This window comes from Fringilla coelebs (genome assembly GCF_963513975.1).
Source record: "Fringilla coelebs genome assembly, chromosome: 3".
NCBI lineage: Eukaryota > Metazoa > Chordata > Aves > Passeriformes > Fringillidae > Fringilla > Fringilla coelebs.
The window spans coordinates 78,017,717-78,033,889 of NC_140030.1; the positions used below are offsets into that span (position 1 = coordinate 78,017,717).

A 16,173-nucleotide genomic window follows, 5' to 3' on the forward strand; every position below is an offset into this window, starting at 1 on the left:
GGGTCAGCAGAATCTTATGAGTAACACTGAGGGGTGCCTACAGCACCAGCTCACAGGTCACAGGATCACTCTCCCTGGACGAGACAATGGGTGGCACACATAGTTCAACAAACTTGGGACACTGCACCATGAGTGGCTAGCTCTACACCTTCACATGCTCAGGATCATTCCAGTCCAGGTCTTTGTCAGTATCAAGTACAATATAGCTATTGCCATCTACTTTTAAAATAGTTTATTTCTGGTCTTAAAATATACATCAGTTTGAAAATCTCAGAAAAAAACCACATTAGTTACAGATTAACAGTCTGGAGTTACAACACTGGAACTCAGATGGGCTCAAGGCCCCAGAGCCAATACTGCTGGAGGTGGGCAGGAGCGCAGAGGACACAATGCCCACAAGTCAAGAGAGGGCTCTGCTGCTGCTTGAGGCCACCAGTCCCCCTCAACCTCTGCCAGCATCCTAATATTGCAAAGGACAAGTGTCTGGTGAGGTGGTGGGCGTACATTTGCCACCCCTCCACTTCACTGTTTTGCTTTTCAGTCTACCTTGACCAAAAGCAGAGCAAAGCCAGTTCTGTTCAGCATCATCAGCACCAACTACCTCAGCAAAAGAGTTTTGTCCACTGACCAGCATGCCAGGATTCAGGGGAGATGGGGCTGAGCCCTGGGGGGCAATGCCTCCCCCACTGCAGGCCACCAGCAGCCTCAGAGCCACAGCAGCTCACTCAGTGAGCAGCCAACCTCAGGTGACATCTGTGAGGCAGGATCTGGCAGCTGCTGCAGATGCAAACCCTCAACAGTGCTGCAGAAGAACAAAAGAAATGCAGCAGTGGAGTGGCTGACGGCAGCAAAAACAAGGACAACCCCCCGCCCCTCCACAACTGGGACAGGGGAGATAAACACTCTGCAGGCTCAGAGGAGGCTCCCACTCTCAGCCTGTCTACACAGCGAAACACTGCAGTGAAATACTGAGCCCCACCTCCCCACCAGAGGGTGGCATCCAACTCTACAACTACTCCAGGTGGGAAACAAGGTGAGTGTGTAGGCAGCAGCTCTGCCCAGGGTACATAAAACAAACTACAAAGCTTGCCAGAGAGGCCTGCAGCTCCCCTTCACTGGCCCTGGAGCCTCCAGGCTCAAGCTGAAGCCCTGGCTGGCCCCAGCTACAAGCTGCAAGCCCTTTACAGAGACAGGGGTCTGGGGAGGGGAGCAGGCCCCCCAGACAGCTCTTGGCTGCAAATCTTGATGCAAGCATATGAACAGCTGCTCCCTCCTGGAGAGAAGGATGCTCTCCTCCAGCCCAATGAAGAGACCACATGGTGTAGGGTGAAAGGACAACACAAACCCAACTCAAAAACCAGACAGCAGGCTGAGGGCAGGGTTTGAAGGGGCTATGGTGAAGGGACTGGGCCATTCTCTGCCCTGCACTCCCACGGAAGCCAAGAAACACCAGGCAGACAAGGGCACAGGACAAAATTAAAACAGGAGGCCTGGGCTTTGTAAGCCCTCAAAAAAATACCTACATCTACAGACCTCTCCCCTTCCCTCCCCCCCAAGACGACACTGAGCACACAAGACTGAGAAGAAAAGTTGCACAATATCACACTACGCTAGGAAAAACACGCAGAGAGCCCTACCCAGGAAGGGAGGCCCTAGAGAGGCACCAGAGCCTGGAGCCCCCCAGAGAAGGGGGCGTGCAAGGAGACCCTGGTGAAGGGCTGCTGCTGAGCCATGAGGTAGTGCATCTGCAGGGAGCAGCTCCTCAGCACGCTGCCCTCACATCCCTGCTGGCCCTGCACCAAGCCCTTCCCAGAAAAGCCCAGTAGCATCCTTCACGCCTTGCCTGCCTGGGGCAAAACCTTGTTCTTAAATCTGGAGGGGTTTCTGCAAGCTGGAGGCCAGGATCAGAGGGAAGTGCAGCTCTGATAGCTGAGACTCCTCAACACACCCTCAGTGCAGGCATCAGACTGGCTGCCAACGGCTGTGTCTGTTTATCCGGGGTGGGGGAAAGAAAGAACAATACACCCCAAAACCAAAGGCTTGGAAAGAAGAAAGAAGCCCACCCAAGAGCAAAGCATCAGCACCGTTCAAACAAAACAACAGCACAGAGAACAGGGGAAGAGGTGTGAGGGAGGAGACACACAAATACAAACCCCAGAGCCCAGCAGGCACTGCCTCCCCGAACCACCTCAGCAAGCAGCACCCATGCCCCTGTGCATTGCTTCAGTGGGGACCAGGCGCTGAGCCCAGCCATGGAGACACATGACAGCAACCCGCAGAGGCAGATTCTGAAGACCCACCTCGTGGGTGGCTGGGGTAAACAAAATACAGCAGGGAAACGAGACACCAGCAATCCCAGCTCATCCCCACGGCACACAGCCATCTGCTGGGAGAGCCCTCGTGCCCCACTCACAGCCGCTGGGGCTCCCAGGGAATCAGACACCACCACACAGGCACTCTGCCCTGTTGGCACAAGTTAAAAGAGAGCAGAGCAGCTGCAGGGAAACAACAAGAGAGCACCCAGGGCCTCAGGTACCTGAGTGGGAAGGGGAATGAGAGCAAAAAGAGGCACAGGCACCAGGACAAGGGGTACCAAGAACTAGCTCTGGTACAGGCACCAGTGTGAGGCTGTGAAGAGAGCTGTGAGTGTGTCGGGGCAGTGGGTGTGCTTCTGCACACTGTATGTGCTTGTACTGAGGGTCTGAGGTGCCAGGGAAGGGAGATCCCAGCTCTTCCAGGTAGCAAAAGAAGAGAATAAATATAAAACCTCAGAGCAGATTTCCCCCTGGAGGAGGGTACTAAGGGAGGCTTCTCCCTCAGGTGGACTGATGGGGGCATCCCACAGCTCTGTTAAGCATGGCTGCTTCTTGCTCTGCCTCAGCTGAGAAGGTTGCCCTGCTCCTGGGCTTGTGTCAGACTGTCTTTGCGATGTAAGTGGTGCACCCCCATCCTCTTGGGGCTGCGGTGCGGCCGACTGAAAGAAGGCTTGACCCGGCCTTCTCCACCTTCCTCTTGGACATCTCCTTGGCTGCTCTCCTTGTTTCCCTGGAGCAGCATTTCTCTCTCCTCACCTGGGCTCTCAGGCAAGCCAAGGTCTACATAGTCCTTGTGCTTCTCTGGTGAGGGGCTTTCAGGCTCAGCAGTGCCTCCACAGCTTTCAAGCAACAGCTTCTGGGCTTCATCCTGGGAGAAATCTGTCCCATAGTCTGAGGAGAAATGGCTCCTACGGGCTCTGGACTCGGTGCTGTCTGTGTCCACGCTTGAGTCCCGGCTCACGGTCCAGCTGCAGCTCTGTGCAGACTCCTCACCATCCGAGTAAGCTGAGGCTGCCCTACCCAGCTCTTGCATGGAACGGCTGAACCTCTTCTGGAGCTCGGGGGCAGTATCACGGCTAAAAGCCGTGCGGTTCATCAGCACTCGCTCTGAGGTGGGGGGTGCCTTATCCACAAACATACGCTGCCAGTTAGCCAGCAGGTCCTCCTCAGAGCTGGCAGAGCTGGCAAAGGCGCTCGGGATTTGGGGAGGGCTGCTGAATGGGCTGCTCTGGGAAGAGCCGTGGGCCCTGGCTGCTTTGGGGGACTGCTGACAGGAACAGCTGGAGGCTGAACGGTGCCCTTCTGAAGCAGGGCTGCTGGGGAGTGTCCGGTGCCTGTCGCAGCTCTCATCTTCGCTCTGTACCAGGCTGAGGGAGATGGCCTGGCGCGTAGCATACGTACAGTTGGGCAGGGGGCTGTTCTTTGGGATCCTTACCTTGTCCTCAGAGAACTCAATCACTTTGCGCCCTGGGTACATAGGATGGGGAGGTGAGGGAGTAGGGTATGGGCTTAGCTTCTCAAAGGCAGGTACCTCCTCAGGCACACTTTCCACACTACTCTGCGGCTTGCAGCCACCATTCTGCTGTTTCCCTGCATCTCCTCCCTCCTTCCCCATCTGCCCTGCACTGTTGCAGGCATCAGGAAGGGCTCCGCTCATGTCCACATGCACAAAGACATCCTCAGCCATGGGACAGCTGCCACTGCTAGACTTGGCTGAATTCAGAACCAGAGATTCTGGTTTCTCCAAGACCCTGGCGATGACTGAGGTGGGCACAACATCAGATGGAGCCAAGGTGTGGGCTGCCTCTTGGCCAGGGCCTGCAGACTCCTGCGCGCTGTGCAAATGCTTATTCACCATGTCCTGCAGTTCATAGGGAAGCTAGGGAGAAGGAAAAGGACATTTATAAGGGGGCTGCCATTCAAGTAATTTAGTTTCATATCATCTACCTTTTCTAAACAACCTACATGTGTATTTTGTAGTCATTATCTTGACCCTAACATTCACCTACCTCGCCTTCAGAAGGGTATCTTTTTTCAAAGCAAACCTGCCCCATGAGTGACTAACAAGGCTCTCTAGCTGTCACAGCAGCCATGCTTCTAGGCCACGGTTCACAGGCCCCATGTGGCAAAGCTAACAGGTAAAGACAGCACATGGGCTCAGTCTCACAGAGTGAGCACAGAGATAAGGCCCAGCCAGCACATGCTAGGAAGGGGTCTATTGATCTGTGGAAAATCAGCTGGTGGTTGCACTGAAGTGACAGTACAGCCCCCACTACTGAGATCCACAGTGCTCCCAGAATGAATAATTGCAGACATGCTGCCTTGGCAGCCTGCCCACAGACCAGGATCGATGTCTTCCTGTGTTCCTACCAACTCCAACACGTCACCCTGCTTCCTCACTCTCTCCATTTCAGAGAGACAAACATAGGGCCTATTACCAAAGTTGCCGGACTGGGGTCTCACCAGGGGGTAAGCACTACCCTGCATCCTGCAAATGGGCACTACTGCTCTCCCCACTACCCTGCCAAGCTGCCCTCACCTGGGCCACCACAGGCAAGTGAAGCACGGAGAGTGGAGGTCCCCAAGCCACTCAATGGCACAGCGAGGTCTGTCCCATTACAGCCAGAAGGAAACTGCACCCACATCTGGGCAAGCAGAGAACACTGCGTAACAACAGCTGGCTGTGAGGCAGGCTGGGTGCACAGCTGCTCAGCACCAAACCCCCTCCAGTGGGAGCCATGTGGAACACAGTGCTTTGGGGGGCAGAATTCAAAAGCTCCAGAGAGGGGGGACAGCTGGGAGAGAGGTCAAGGTTACCGCAGCAGTAACTGATACACCGACCTCAAGAGTGCTAATTTGAGACACAATGGGGGAGGGTGACATAGTGGTCACCTGCTAAGTTAAAAAAGACAAGCATGTAGTTTTGCTGAGAGGAACACAGGAAGGGACAGGGACTAGAGGTATGGCAAAGACAGAGCTGGGCAAAGGGCCTGGATGATACTTTGAAGCAAAGAATTGATGCTACTAATGTGAAAGGAGATGAGAGCAGGATGAGCTGAGCTGTCCACACCCTCATCCCTCCCCACAAGGGGCAGTGAGTTGGCACCAGCCTTTCCTGCTCAGAAAGCCTAGAAAACCCTGAATGCTGCCTTATACATTTCTCCTGAGAGTAATAAGTGTCATTGGGTCAGACTACTGCTCTTATGAGGCAGTATGGCCCTTCCATGTGGCCAGGAGAGGAAGGAAAAAGGATGAAGCAGAGTAAGAGAGAAGTCTGTCCTCCTGCCAGCTACCAGCACGCACCCAGCAGACTATCAAGTTCAAGGTTATTGTGCTTTTTATAACAGCTCCCGGCTGAACTGTGAAATGAAGCTCTCATGAAAGGGGAGCTGGCAGAAGCTCTGTGCTGCCTTCTCAGTGGGAGTGGGAACAGGAACCTCCCCCCACCTCTGAGACTGAAGGATGAGAGGCCAGCAGCCCTGTGGAGAAAGCTGGAGAAAGCAAAATGCAGTCAAAGCCCATGAGCCCTTCTTCCCCACCTCAGCAGGATTACTACTCACATCAGCAAACTTGTGGTTCCTGAAGTGAGACTTGTTACACTTGAGCAGCTGTACTGCAAGGTTACAGTCCTGTCGATAGCGTTCCTGCAAGAGAGGGTACAGGTGTGCAACACTGTCAGACTCGCCCAAACTCTAACCCAAAAGGCACCAACTGACCAACAGAAGCCAGAAGAGGCATCTGATGAATCGTTCATGAGGGCATTGCCATTCCCTCCTCCCCATGCTTTTATGTATTTTCTTACAACTCAGTCAAAGTGGCCCTTTCAACTCCAGTCCTTGCTCCCAGCATATCCTCTGACAGTGTATCAAGCCCCTCTCCCTCTGGGGATTTTAACCATCCCCAAAAATCCCACCTTTTCTCTCCCATCCCACAGCTCAACTATATCTAATGATGCAGACAGACTGGAAGGAGTTGAAAGCAGTTAATAGAGACAAGCACTGGATCTGGGAACTTCTCTATTAATGGTGTAGAAAAGGCATCAGCTCCCTCCCAGATCTGGAGTGAATGATTGCTCCTTAGGTACAGCCCAGACTCAAGTCAAACCCTAAGCTTAAAAGAGCAAATACATAAAATGCTTGAAGATCCGTTCTTCCCTGTTCAACCCCTCAGACTCTCTTCTGTTTGTCTGTCCCTCTTATCCTGGACAGCTCCTGCACTTCCATACACACTGCAGTCATTCACGTGCTCCTTTACACTAATGACTTTGAACAAAAGGAAAAGCCCACACCTCACACACTTTCACAGCCATTTGCAGACTGACACTTACATTGAGCTCCTCCAGCTTATTGATGGTGGTTTTGGCATCAAGCAATTTATTAGTGAGCTCTACAATCTCCCAGTCCAGCGTCTTGCGGTCCATTTCTGCCTTTTTAATCTGGGATGCAAGAATACCAGGTTGAAAACTTCCTAGCACAGAACCTGGCTTTACCACCCACCTCAGCCCAAGCATAGCACAATGACATGTTCAGCTGGGATACAAAGAACTTACAGACAGACAGACAGACAGACAAGGTAGACAACTCTCTTCAAAGGAAGGTGATTCCAAAAGCCAAATGGGACCAGCTGCTCTGCTAGCTACAGAGACAATAGGCTGAGTCTGAATCTCCTTAATGCAGTATCTCTTCTTGCAGCACCAGCATGTTTCCTCTCTATCCCTGGTTCCCATGGTGCCTCACAAAAAGCTAGTGGTTTTGAGTGATCAATCCCAACCTGCCACTGAAAGCAAAAACCTCTGAGATTGTGATACCCACAATCTCAGCCCTCCTTCCTGGGGAAACCGAAACAAGAATACTGCCTGAAAAGATCCAACAGTCAATACTGAATGGACAAAAGAGGGGAGGCACCATTTCGCAAGAATTTAAGCCTTGCTCTAGTAAGTAAAAGGACGTGTCCCTTCATTTGAAGTTCAGCTAATGTCCTCCATAAAGCAGGGAACCTTGCCTCTTCAGACTCCCTAACAGCTCAGATACAGAGCTACCAGAGACTCAGATGTAACAGCAAAGAGGGACCACAGCTCAGAACAACCAAGCTGTCGCTGTCTCAAGAAGTTCCTCCAAACTGCCCAAGGGTGTCGTGAGGCTGTGATCAGCAGGGCCAGCTGTGCATCACAGGTACAGCACAGCAACAGGCAAGCAGACAGGGGTGCCAGTACTTCACCAGTATGCAGTCTCTTCAGGCACCAGCACAACAAATAATTGGTAGTGAATATTAACACAAGAAATTCAAGTTCTAGAATGAAAGAAATCTCATCCTGAGCTACACAGAGGCAATCAGCACCTCATCTATTTGACTTGCCTGCTCACAGCTCAGAAGGGGAAGGAAAGGGAGCAAACAAGGCTCACAGCCATCCACACCTTAGGCAGTGCTGCAGCTTATGGGCACCACTTCCCAACATGTCATGCTCCAGCTGGCTCAGAGTCAAACACTCTTAAGATGGAGCCCTGCAAGCTAGGACGTGCTGCATCTGCGGGCAGCTGCTGGATACCAGGTGAGCCCTTGGCTGGACGAGGGCTGGGGCCCCTCCATCTGAGATGGGGCATGTGGGATTGACAATGAGACCAACAGGCTGAGACACGTAAAGAGGAAAAAGGAAAAACACACAAACGAAAAGACGCAACTGCAAAAATCCAGCTTTGGCTGAGAGAGGCCTGAGAGGTGAGTGCGCCCAGAGTGTGCCAGCGGCAGCGTGGGGAGGAGAAAGAGAAAGAGAGGGGGAGGGAGAGAAAAGAAACAGCCATGAGTGTTATGAATGCACACAACAGACATACACGCACATTGGCTCTGCTCTGACTGACCCCATCCTCCCAGGATAACCACCCCTGACACATCCCTGGCACCTTGAGAGGGACTGAAGCAACATGACGGAATACCATGCAATTGTGTTGTGAGGAACCAAAGCTCTCGTGCATGACCAAGTACAGACTCAGTAAATCAAGAAAATCACTCATGACACCAGCCAGAATGGGGAGTAGATGATCACGGCCAGAATCTTACCCCTCACCCACTGCCACATCTGCTGGGTAAAGACAGGGCCCCTTCCCCCATCTGCTCCTAACACACACTGGTCTCTTCCACCTCATCGCTCTAGTGACTTAATAGGGCACTCACCAGGGCATGCAGCTTCTCCTCCAGGTCTTGGTTGGTTCTCTGGGAAGCAGTGTAGCTGTTCTGCAACCTATAGAAACAAGTTTGTATGCTTCGGAATGGATTTCAGGCACCTACTCAAGTTGGCTTCATTGGTGCCAAGGAAACCACCAACTCCAAAACTCAGAAAGACTGCTACTAAGACAACCAGGCATATTAACTATGCCTCACCTCTGACACATGATGGCTTTCAGACCCCAAGTTACTGGAGGCAAGATGAGGCTGGCAGGGTGAAAGGATCCTGCAGGAGGGGATGTAGATGACTTTGGAGGACTCCTCTGAGCTATGTCACATCTAAGCTCATGACCAGTGACAAGCACTGATTTTTAACTGAGGTATGTTTCAAGTAAAGCAATGATGTATTTTCTTGCAGCCACCAGTGGCTTTTTTTGCACGCATGCTTCATAAAACAGATGAAGAACTCCCTGTCATCAGCCTTTCATGCTCGCAGTATTCCTACATGGTACCTGGGAAGAAATAATGGCTGCAGAGCCTTTATCTCCCCTAGAGTCTGGAGATGCACCTTTTCAAGGATGCAGCACACCTTTGATTTGCACAACGGGGCACAACCTGCTCACACCAGCTGAGGGAGTCTATGGTGTGAGGGATCTTTCTAACTCTACCCCTCTCATGTTCTTTGTCATACCTACGGAATTTGTCCTTGAACTTCTCCAGCTCCTCACGGTTCTGGCCCAGTTCCATCTCCAGGTAGTCCTGACCTGACTCCAGTTCCCTCTCCATTGCCTCCATTTTGTTAGTCACGTACGTCAGCCGTCGACGAAGCTCCTCATTCTCATGCTGCAGTAGCCTGGGGCAGGAACCAGGAGCAAGGTACCGCTGAGTGCACAGGGAGTATTCCACACCAGCACCCCCACCCTGCTCCCCTACACCAGGGCCCAAGAGCCCTCACAGGGGCCCCAGGAAGTCAGGAATTGAACACTCAGGAGACTCCAATGCATGAAGCAAGAGGTACATCTCTGTCAGGACAGACAAACACTCTTGGAGCAGGAGCAAAGAAGTACATGCCAGCTGGCCAGCCATGGCTCCCAGCTCCCTCTCGGGTTACAGTGCTTGCATAAAGACAGATGAGCTGCACAGCTCCAGTGTCCCTCACTGATGAATGAAAAGCAATCAATAATTTATCCCAGTCCAGGTTGGATGAATAGAAGGGAAAAATCCTCTCTACATCTCTGTTAAAGACTTCATCTACTTTCTTTCACACCCACCAACTCCCCTGCCTGCACCTGCACCACACTGGGGATCCATGTTCCCTCCTCCTCCAGTGGGAGGGACATGCAAGGCACAGGTTGGCAAGGCACAGACCAAAGCTCTGCCCACACGGCCCCAAGAAGATTGAAGATCTGAGAGGAGCCTGCAGGGCCAGTCAGCTTCACTGCGCAGGTGGCACAAGCAGGATGTGAGGAATCAGCACCCACACAGTTACAGTATGACTGGCATAAAGGGGGAGCAGGACACTTACTTCATCCTTTCTGCATCCGTCAAGGGTTCCTGCACAGGGAAGAAAACAGCTGTGAGATTCTTTTAGAAGAGGAGTCGGTCTCTTCACACTGTCCTAAAAGGCAGTCTCAGTTGCTAGACCCTAGCTGTGACTCTTCCTCCCCTGCTCTGACAGTTCATACTAGACAAGCTTAGAACTACAAGGATTTGTACACACTGCTCAGCTGGCTGATACCAAACACACTGCGTGTTCTGGTTCAGGGTAGAAGACTAGAAACCACCACACAGGTTAGGTAACTCTACCCAACCATGGTGCAATCTCAGCATCTCTTTGGTAACATCACCCCCTTAGCAGGTCTTTCAGCTTCCTCCACATCCACAGCTGGTGGGCAGCAGGAATCTCACAGGCCAGCATACACAGGATTCACTAGTCACTACAGCAATCACTTGTGGGGCCCTGAAGCCCCACAAAAATCATGAGTGAGAATCATTTGGGAGCTGAAAAATGTGGCTACCAATTACATGACCCAGATTGTGCTGCAAAAAAAGGTTTCTTTCTGCAGACCTGAAACCAGCCACTGTAACTATACTAGGATAGCAGAAGAAACGCTAAAGGTCAGGAAAACCTCTAAAACAAAATGTTATAGGCAAGATCCCCAGAGATAGCTGGAGCAGGGCCCTGCAGAACAAGGAGACAGAGAGCAGTGACAAGAGCACACAGCTCGGCTGTTCTGAACTCTCTGTGCTAACCCATGAGATGGCTGCTGCCTGCCAGGATGGTTGGGAGGTATTTAATTAACAGTAGCAACAATTATTTTTTGGGAAAGCCAAGACTCTGACCATTCTAACAAAGTCCAAACTGCCCATGGATTATTTTTGGTACTTGATACCAGGAGCACTTCACAAGCCCAAGTGCAGCCACACTTCAGATAGTCTATTAAGTGCCACGGTCAGCTCTGGGCTGAGAGACCATGTCAGACAGCCAAACTGCTAACAATTCCATAAAGTTCTGGCCCTAAGACATCATGGGGCTGCTTTCTTCCTTAATTCACACTGTAAAAGAATGGTCTTTAACACCTGCGTACACCCTCCTGTTCCTCAGGGCAAAGCATCTATCCATTCTTTTCTTACCTCCTGACTCCACATGGCAATCAGTTAATTCACACAGAATTATCTAGCAACTGCCTCCCCTGCCCTCACAAATACACAAACAGCAGATGATAGTGACCAGGCAAAGGGGATAATGTGATTCTTATTAATACAAGGTAATGACATTGCCTCAAAGCAGGCTAGAGAAAAGAGGAGAAAGCTTAAACAGCCATCATACAAAGATCAAGTACCGTGAGGCAGCCAGGCACAGGGCACACACAAAGCACTAAGAACATCCCAGCACCTTCTGACAATGGAGCTGCCTGCCTCCTGCACACCCCTACTACTCAGCAGTCTGAAGGACCTCCAACCAGTTTGCAGTGGGGAGAAATCACCAGTTTCGACCTTCCTTAACTCCTGGGGCCAAAGGGAAGCTAGTTACTCCCAGGAAGATATACCCAACCTCAAGCACAGCCATGAGTGGCACCCAAAAGAGAGCAACCTCTGGTGATTAAGCACCCACAACATGAGGTCTGAGGGCCTGCTCTCAGTCTCTGCCCTAGCATTATAGAGTAGATGAGATCCAGGTAGGGGTTTGGCCTTTGTGAGAGCCCTGCCTGCAAGTCGGTGACCCTGGCACCTACCTTGTTTAGTGCCAGGTTGAAGGAAGGGGAGGATCTAGATGGGGTAGGCCCCTCCTCCCGACTCCAGCATGTGGGAGTGGAGCAGGATCCTTTCTCTGGGTAGTTCGGCTCCACTGTATGCTTCTGCCCAAGCTTAGCACACTGGTGTGGCTGTAATAGCTGTGAACAGGGACTGCTTTCATCCCTTCTGCCCTCTGCACTGCTTTTCCATGAAGATAGTGAATGCTGCTGCCCAGAGGATGTCCCTGCCAGCCCCAGGTCTGCCAGCTGCTGCAGCTCATACTGACATAGATCTACTACCCTTCTCTCCAAGGAAAGGAGTTTTCCCTTACTGTCCTTCCTCCCAAGGACAGGTTTCTTTCTTAGTCTGGAAGCTCTCTCAGCTTCCTCAGCACACTTTCTCTGGCCCGAAGCCATTCCCAGCCCCTCACTTTTCTTTTCTGCCTTTCTTCTGCTTGGGCAGGGGGATCGTTCAGTTGCATGCTTGGTTTTGACCCCTTTTAGGCGACCTTCCCCTTGGCCTTCTGGCACGGAGCTTCTGGGGAAAAGGGGAGAGTTCTGGTCTCGTTCTGCTCCCCTGGTCTCTGCAAGTGAGCGCAAGCGGTTGGGACTCAGCACCCGCTGGGTAATCTCATCCAGGAATTTGGAGAACTGCAGTTTTTCCTCTGTGATCTTCTCCCTGCGCTTGACAGAGTCAGCGGCTCTGCTGCTGCTTTGCTCCAGGGAGCGCTTCTCCCTAGGGCTGAGGCAGAGCTGAGGATCACTGTATTTGCGTGAGCCACGACCATGGCAAAGTGTCTCTACTGAGCGGGACTTGCATAAGCTCTCAGGGCACGAGCCAGTCATGTTGGTCTGCTTCAGGATCCCTTTGAGAGGCAGGTGTGTAGAGGAGACACGAAACTTCCTCGGTGTCAGGACTTCAGGAGGCTCTTTAAATATAAGTGAGCGTTCCAGGCTTCTGCTCTTGAAAGAGCAAGTGGGATGGTGCCTTTCATCTCCAGACACCAGAACTGTCTCCATGCTACGGCTCACAAATTTGCTGCGGTGCCCACGACTGCGGTTCGGGCACCGCTTCCCACTTCGCTGCCCCATCTTCCCACCACGCTGAAGTGCTGGAGAGACAGTCTGGCTCTTGACGTTCAACTCTGCTCTGCACCCTGCCACTTCCTTCTCACTGCTGGACTCCAGGGACCATGATGAGGAGAAGTTCAGGTTGCAAACCTCAAACCCCTCTGCCTGCTCGAGCTGGCCTGCCTCGGTGTAACTAAACCCTATTTGCTGGTGCACTGGTGTTAAGCCCTTTGTCACCCGGCAAGTTGTTACCTGACTCTGCTCAGCCAAGATCACTCCATCCTGGTCGTCACGAATGATGGGCACCTCATGTCGGATTTCGCGGTGCTGCGGGGGCGCCTTGCGGTAAGGCTTCTTTGACGGGGCTGTGCTCGACATCCTCCCACCTGAGTGGCTCCGAAAGCGGGTTACCTACCAACAGCAGAAAGTGCACACAGGAGAGAGTCACGGCTACTCCATCCAACCCTAGATGTGACCCAGCAGGAATTTGGCTCCCCTGGAGTCCCAGAGCAGGTCCCCATGCAGAGTGTTAATAGAGCAGGTAAAGGATGTAGCCACAAGCCTTGAGCAGCAGCTGCAGGAGAGGGAGCAAAGTAAGAGGCAGCTGTGTCCTTCTCCCAGCTAGTGAGAGCAGAGGGCTGGCACATCCTCTCCCCCCTCTACACACGCTCACTCACGTAGTTGTGTGCCCAGATTATATATAGCAAATGAGAACAGACCTCACAGCAGCATATTGATTAGGCTCTTTAGGAAAGGCCTTTTTCAATACGGAAACTGCAAGCCTTACAGGCAGCACTGACAGCTGGAGCAGGAGTTATTGATCATGTCCTGTCACTGTCAGCAGGGACTATGTGGGAGGAGACTTTAGCCATTAAAGAGCCCAGAATTTTTTGGCTTACACTGGGACCAGTGCAGCAGACCACAGGAGATTTGCTAGAAGGAGAACTGATTACTCTGGCAAAAAAGACAAAGACAACCCCTAAGTCACAGGTGGCATCAAATTAGGGAGTACTGGTTTTGACCCCTTAGTACTTAAGGCCACATTTTGCAACACAGAATCACAGAATGGTTTGGGTTGGAAGGGACCTTAAAAATCATCTCATTCCAAACCCCCTGCCATGGACAGGGCCACCTTTCACTAGACTAGGTTGCTCAGAGCCCCATCCAGCCTGGTCTCAAACCTCCAGGGATGAGGAGTTCACAACCTCTCCAGGCACCCTGTTCCAGTGCCTCACCACCCCTAGAGGGAATAAGTGCACAGTATGTAGACATGCAGCCGTACCACTAGTGGAAAGATTAGTTCCTTCACCCTAGCTCTGTTGGGATTCTTCCTGCTGCAGGAACAGTACAAGAGCAAAAAATAGGGTAGAAGAAAAGCAGCTGTCTTGTATACAAGGAAGAAATAACTTTCTTTCCATCTTCTAGGTCTGCAGTTGAGGGCAGGAAGACTTCCCCACAAACAGCCAAAATGTCAACCACTCTGCTGAACACAAGACAAGAAGTCTCAGAGCTATCAAGCAGGTGCTGCAGAGTCCAATTCCAGACTTTTCTCAGTGACAACATATGCATGATTCATAATTGTCATGTATTTGGAGTAAGTGCCCAATTCTCATGCCCCTTATAAGACCCTTACACCCAGCAAGTCCAGCATCTCTGCAATCCTCAGCACCTGACCTGCATCCCTTCATGCAGCCCTTCAAAGTGCAGGACCCGTGTCCACTCTCTCCCCACTTCCACAAGCAGGGCCACACAACTCCCTTCTACATACCTGCAGTCGATGGCTACCACAGGGCCCGTGACCCAGCAGACTGCATTTGCTTTGTGTGTTGGACAGTGGAGTTTTACATGGTAAGAGTCTAACAGAGTCTTGAGAATTCTCTCCAATTCTTATCCTCAAGAATTCTCTCAAATTCTTATCTAGCTGCCTCTTTTCACACCCAGACTGAGTCCCCTGGGAGGAAGGCAAGTGGGAGGTGTCTGCACCAAGCACAGAGCAGTCCTAACCCATAACAGGCTTTACACTTCACAGGTACATTTGCAAACCATTCTTCACTCTGCTATAAACATGTGCTCACAAAACTCTCTCACATCTTTCCACAAACACAAACAACTTCCTAGGACCAACCTGTTAATCTCTCCCATCAGAATGCTGGGAACTTCCCCTTCCTGCAGTCATTCCCTCAAAGTCCCTTCTCCTAAAAAGACTCAAGTAGATACAGAGATCTCCAACATTTTAGAAAAATTACATCCATAATACTGAATGCACATTTCACTGTATCCCTAAGCAAAACAGGTCTGATTTGCTGGGAAGACATTTCTCTTTTTCAAAAAGAAAAGCCAGAAGTAAGTTTGTAAATGGCCCGCTATCAAACAGGTGGTCTAGGGGACTCTTCTCTCAAGTTCTGCCAGGTTAAGAACAGGACATGTGCATGAAGATATGCCCAGCTGAAATCACAATAATTTCTCTAGTTCATAAGGACATGAGCACTTACCAGCCTGGGCTCAAATTCAAAGCCTCATGAAGCCAGGACACTCACTCAGATGACCTGAAGAAGAGAAACAGATAGCTTAGCATCCACCAAAACAGCCAGCTTGAAATCTCATCCCACAAATATGTAAGGACATATAGTCAAGGATAACTGGGATGGCCACCTCATTCCAGGTACCTGCCTCAGCCCACATCAGATCTTCTGAAACTAAAGAAAATGAACTTACAAATACCTGGCCACATGGCCCAGCAAGAGCCAGAAAGGCACATGGCAAGGAAATGTTCAAGGCACTCAGGCAACTGTAATCACATTAACTCAAAATTCATGAAGCAATGGTTTCAAAGCAACACTGGTTCCCGAAAGGACTAAACAAACCTCCCAACTCATCTTCCCTGCCACTGCAGAGGGATGCTAACTGTGAAGCCTTTGGTACAGAAGTTTGGTGATGCTAACAATTATCGCACACATCCTTTTAAGTCAGTGTTTTTCACCCACAAATGAGCTGGCATTTATCAGGCTTTTGTTTGAGCCAAAACATTTGCGCCTAGAGCTGTGATAACCCACACCTCCACAAGGGAGAGGAAGGCAAGCTACTCTCTGCCATCAAGCAGCATATCATACTCTATCTTGCTGTTAACAGGCTTCTGTAAAATATCCAGCCAACCAAGGACACAAAACAGGTTCAGAAACAACGTTCCTCTCTGGTCAAAGCTTGGGGTATTTAACTGGTTTTGTCTGGGATAGAATTAATTTTCTTCCTAGTAGCTAGTAAGTGCTGTACTTTGGATTTCAGATGAGAATAATGTTGATAACACACTGATGGTTCAGATGTTGCTAAGCAGTGTTTACATTAAGGCAAAGATTCTTCAGCTTTTCACTCTATCAGTGAGTAGGCTGGGAGAA

General features: G+C 51.0%; 1 protein-coding gene across 3 annotated transcripts in view; it reads right to left on the minus strand.

The window, feature by feature from the left end:
• Nucleotides 1-250: 250 nt before the first annotated feature.
• Nucleotides 251-16,173, minus strand: part of TJAP1 (tight junction associated protein 1) — a 40,017-nt gene continuing 24,094 nt past the window's right edge. For 2 of the 3 annotated variants that reach the window (XM_084202542.1, XM_084202543.1), the window contains exons 4-11: nucleotides 15,274-15,327; nucleotides 13,034-13,192; nucleotides 10,000-10,028; nucleotides 9,166-9,327; nucleotides 8,484-8,550; nucleotides 6,643-6,750; nucleotides 5,876-5,959; nucleotides 251-4,194 (exon numbers count right to left, since the gene is read on the minus strand). In XM_084202542.1, the coding sequence (XP_084058668.1) occupies nucleotides 2,878-4,194; nucleotides 5,876-5,959; nucleotides 6,643-6,750; nucleotides 8,484-8,550; nucleotides 9,166-9,327; nucleotides 10,000-10,028; nucleotides 13,034-13,159 (1,893 nt within the window). In that variant the 5' untranslated portion in view covers nucleotides 13,160-13,192; nucleotides 15,274-15,327 and the 3' untranslated portion in view covers nucleotides 251-2,877. Of the gene's footprint in view, nucleotides 4,195-5,875; nucleotides 5,960-6,642; nucleotides 6,751-8,483; nucleotides 8,551-9,165; nucleotides 9,328-9,999; nucleotides 10,029-13,033; nucleotides 13,193-14,063; nucleotides 14,148-15,273; nucleotides 15,328-16,173 lie in introns of those variants that run through there. The other variant, XM_084202544.1, reaches the window with a different exon arrangement.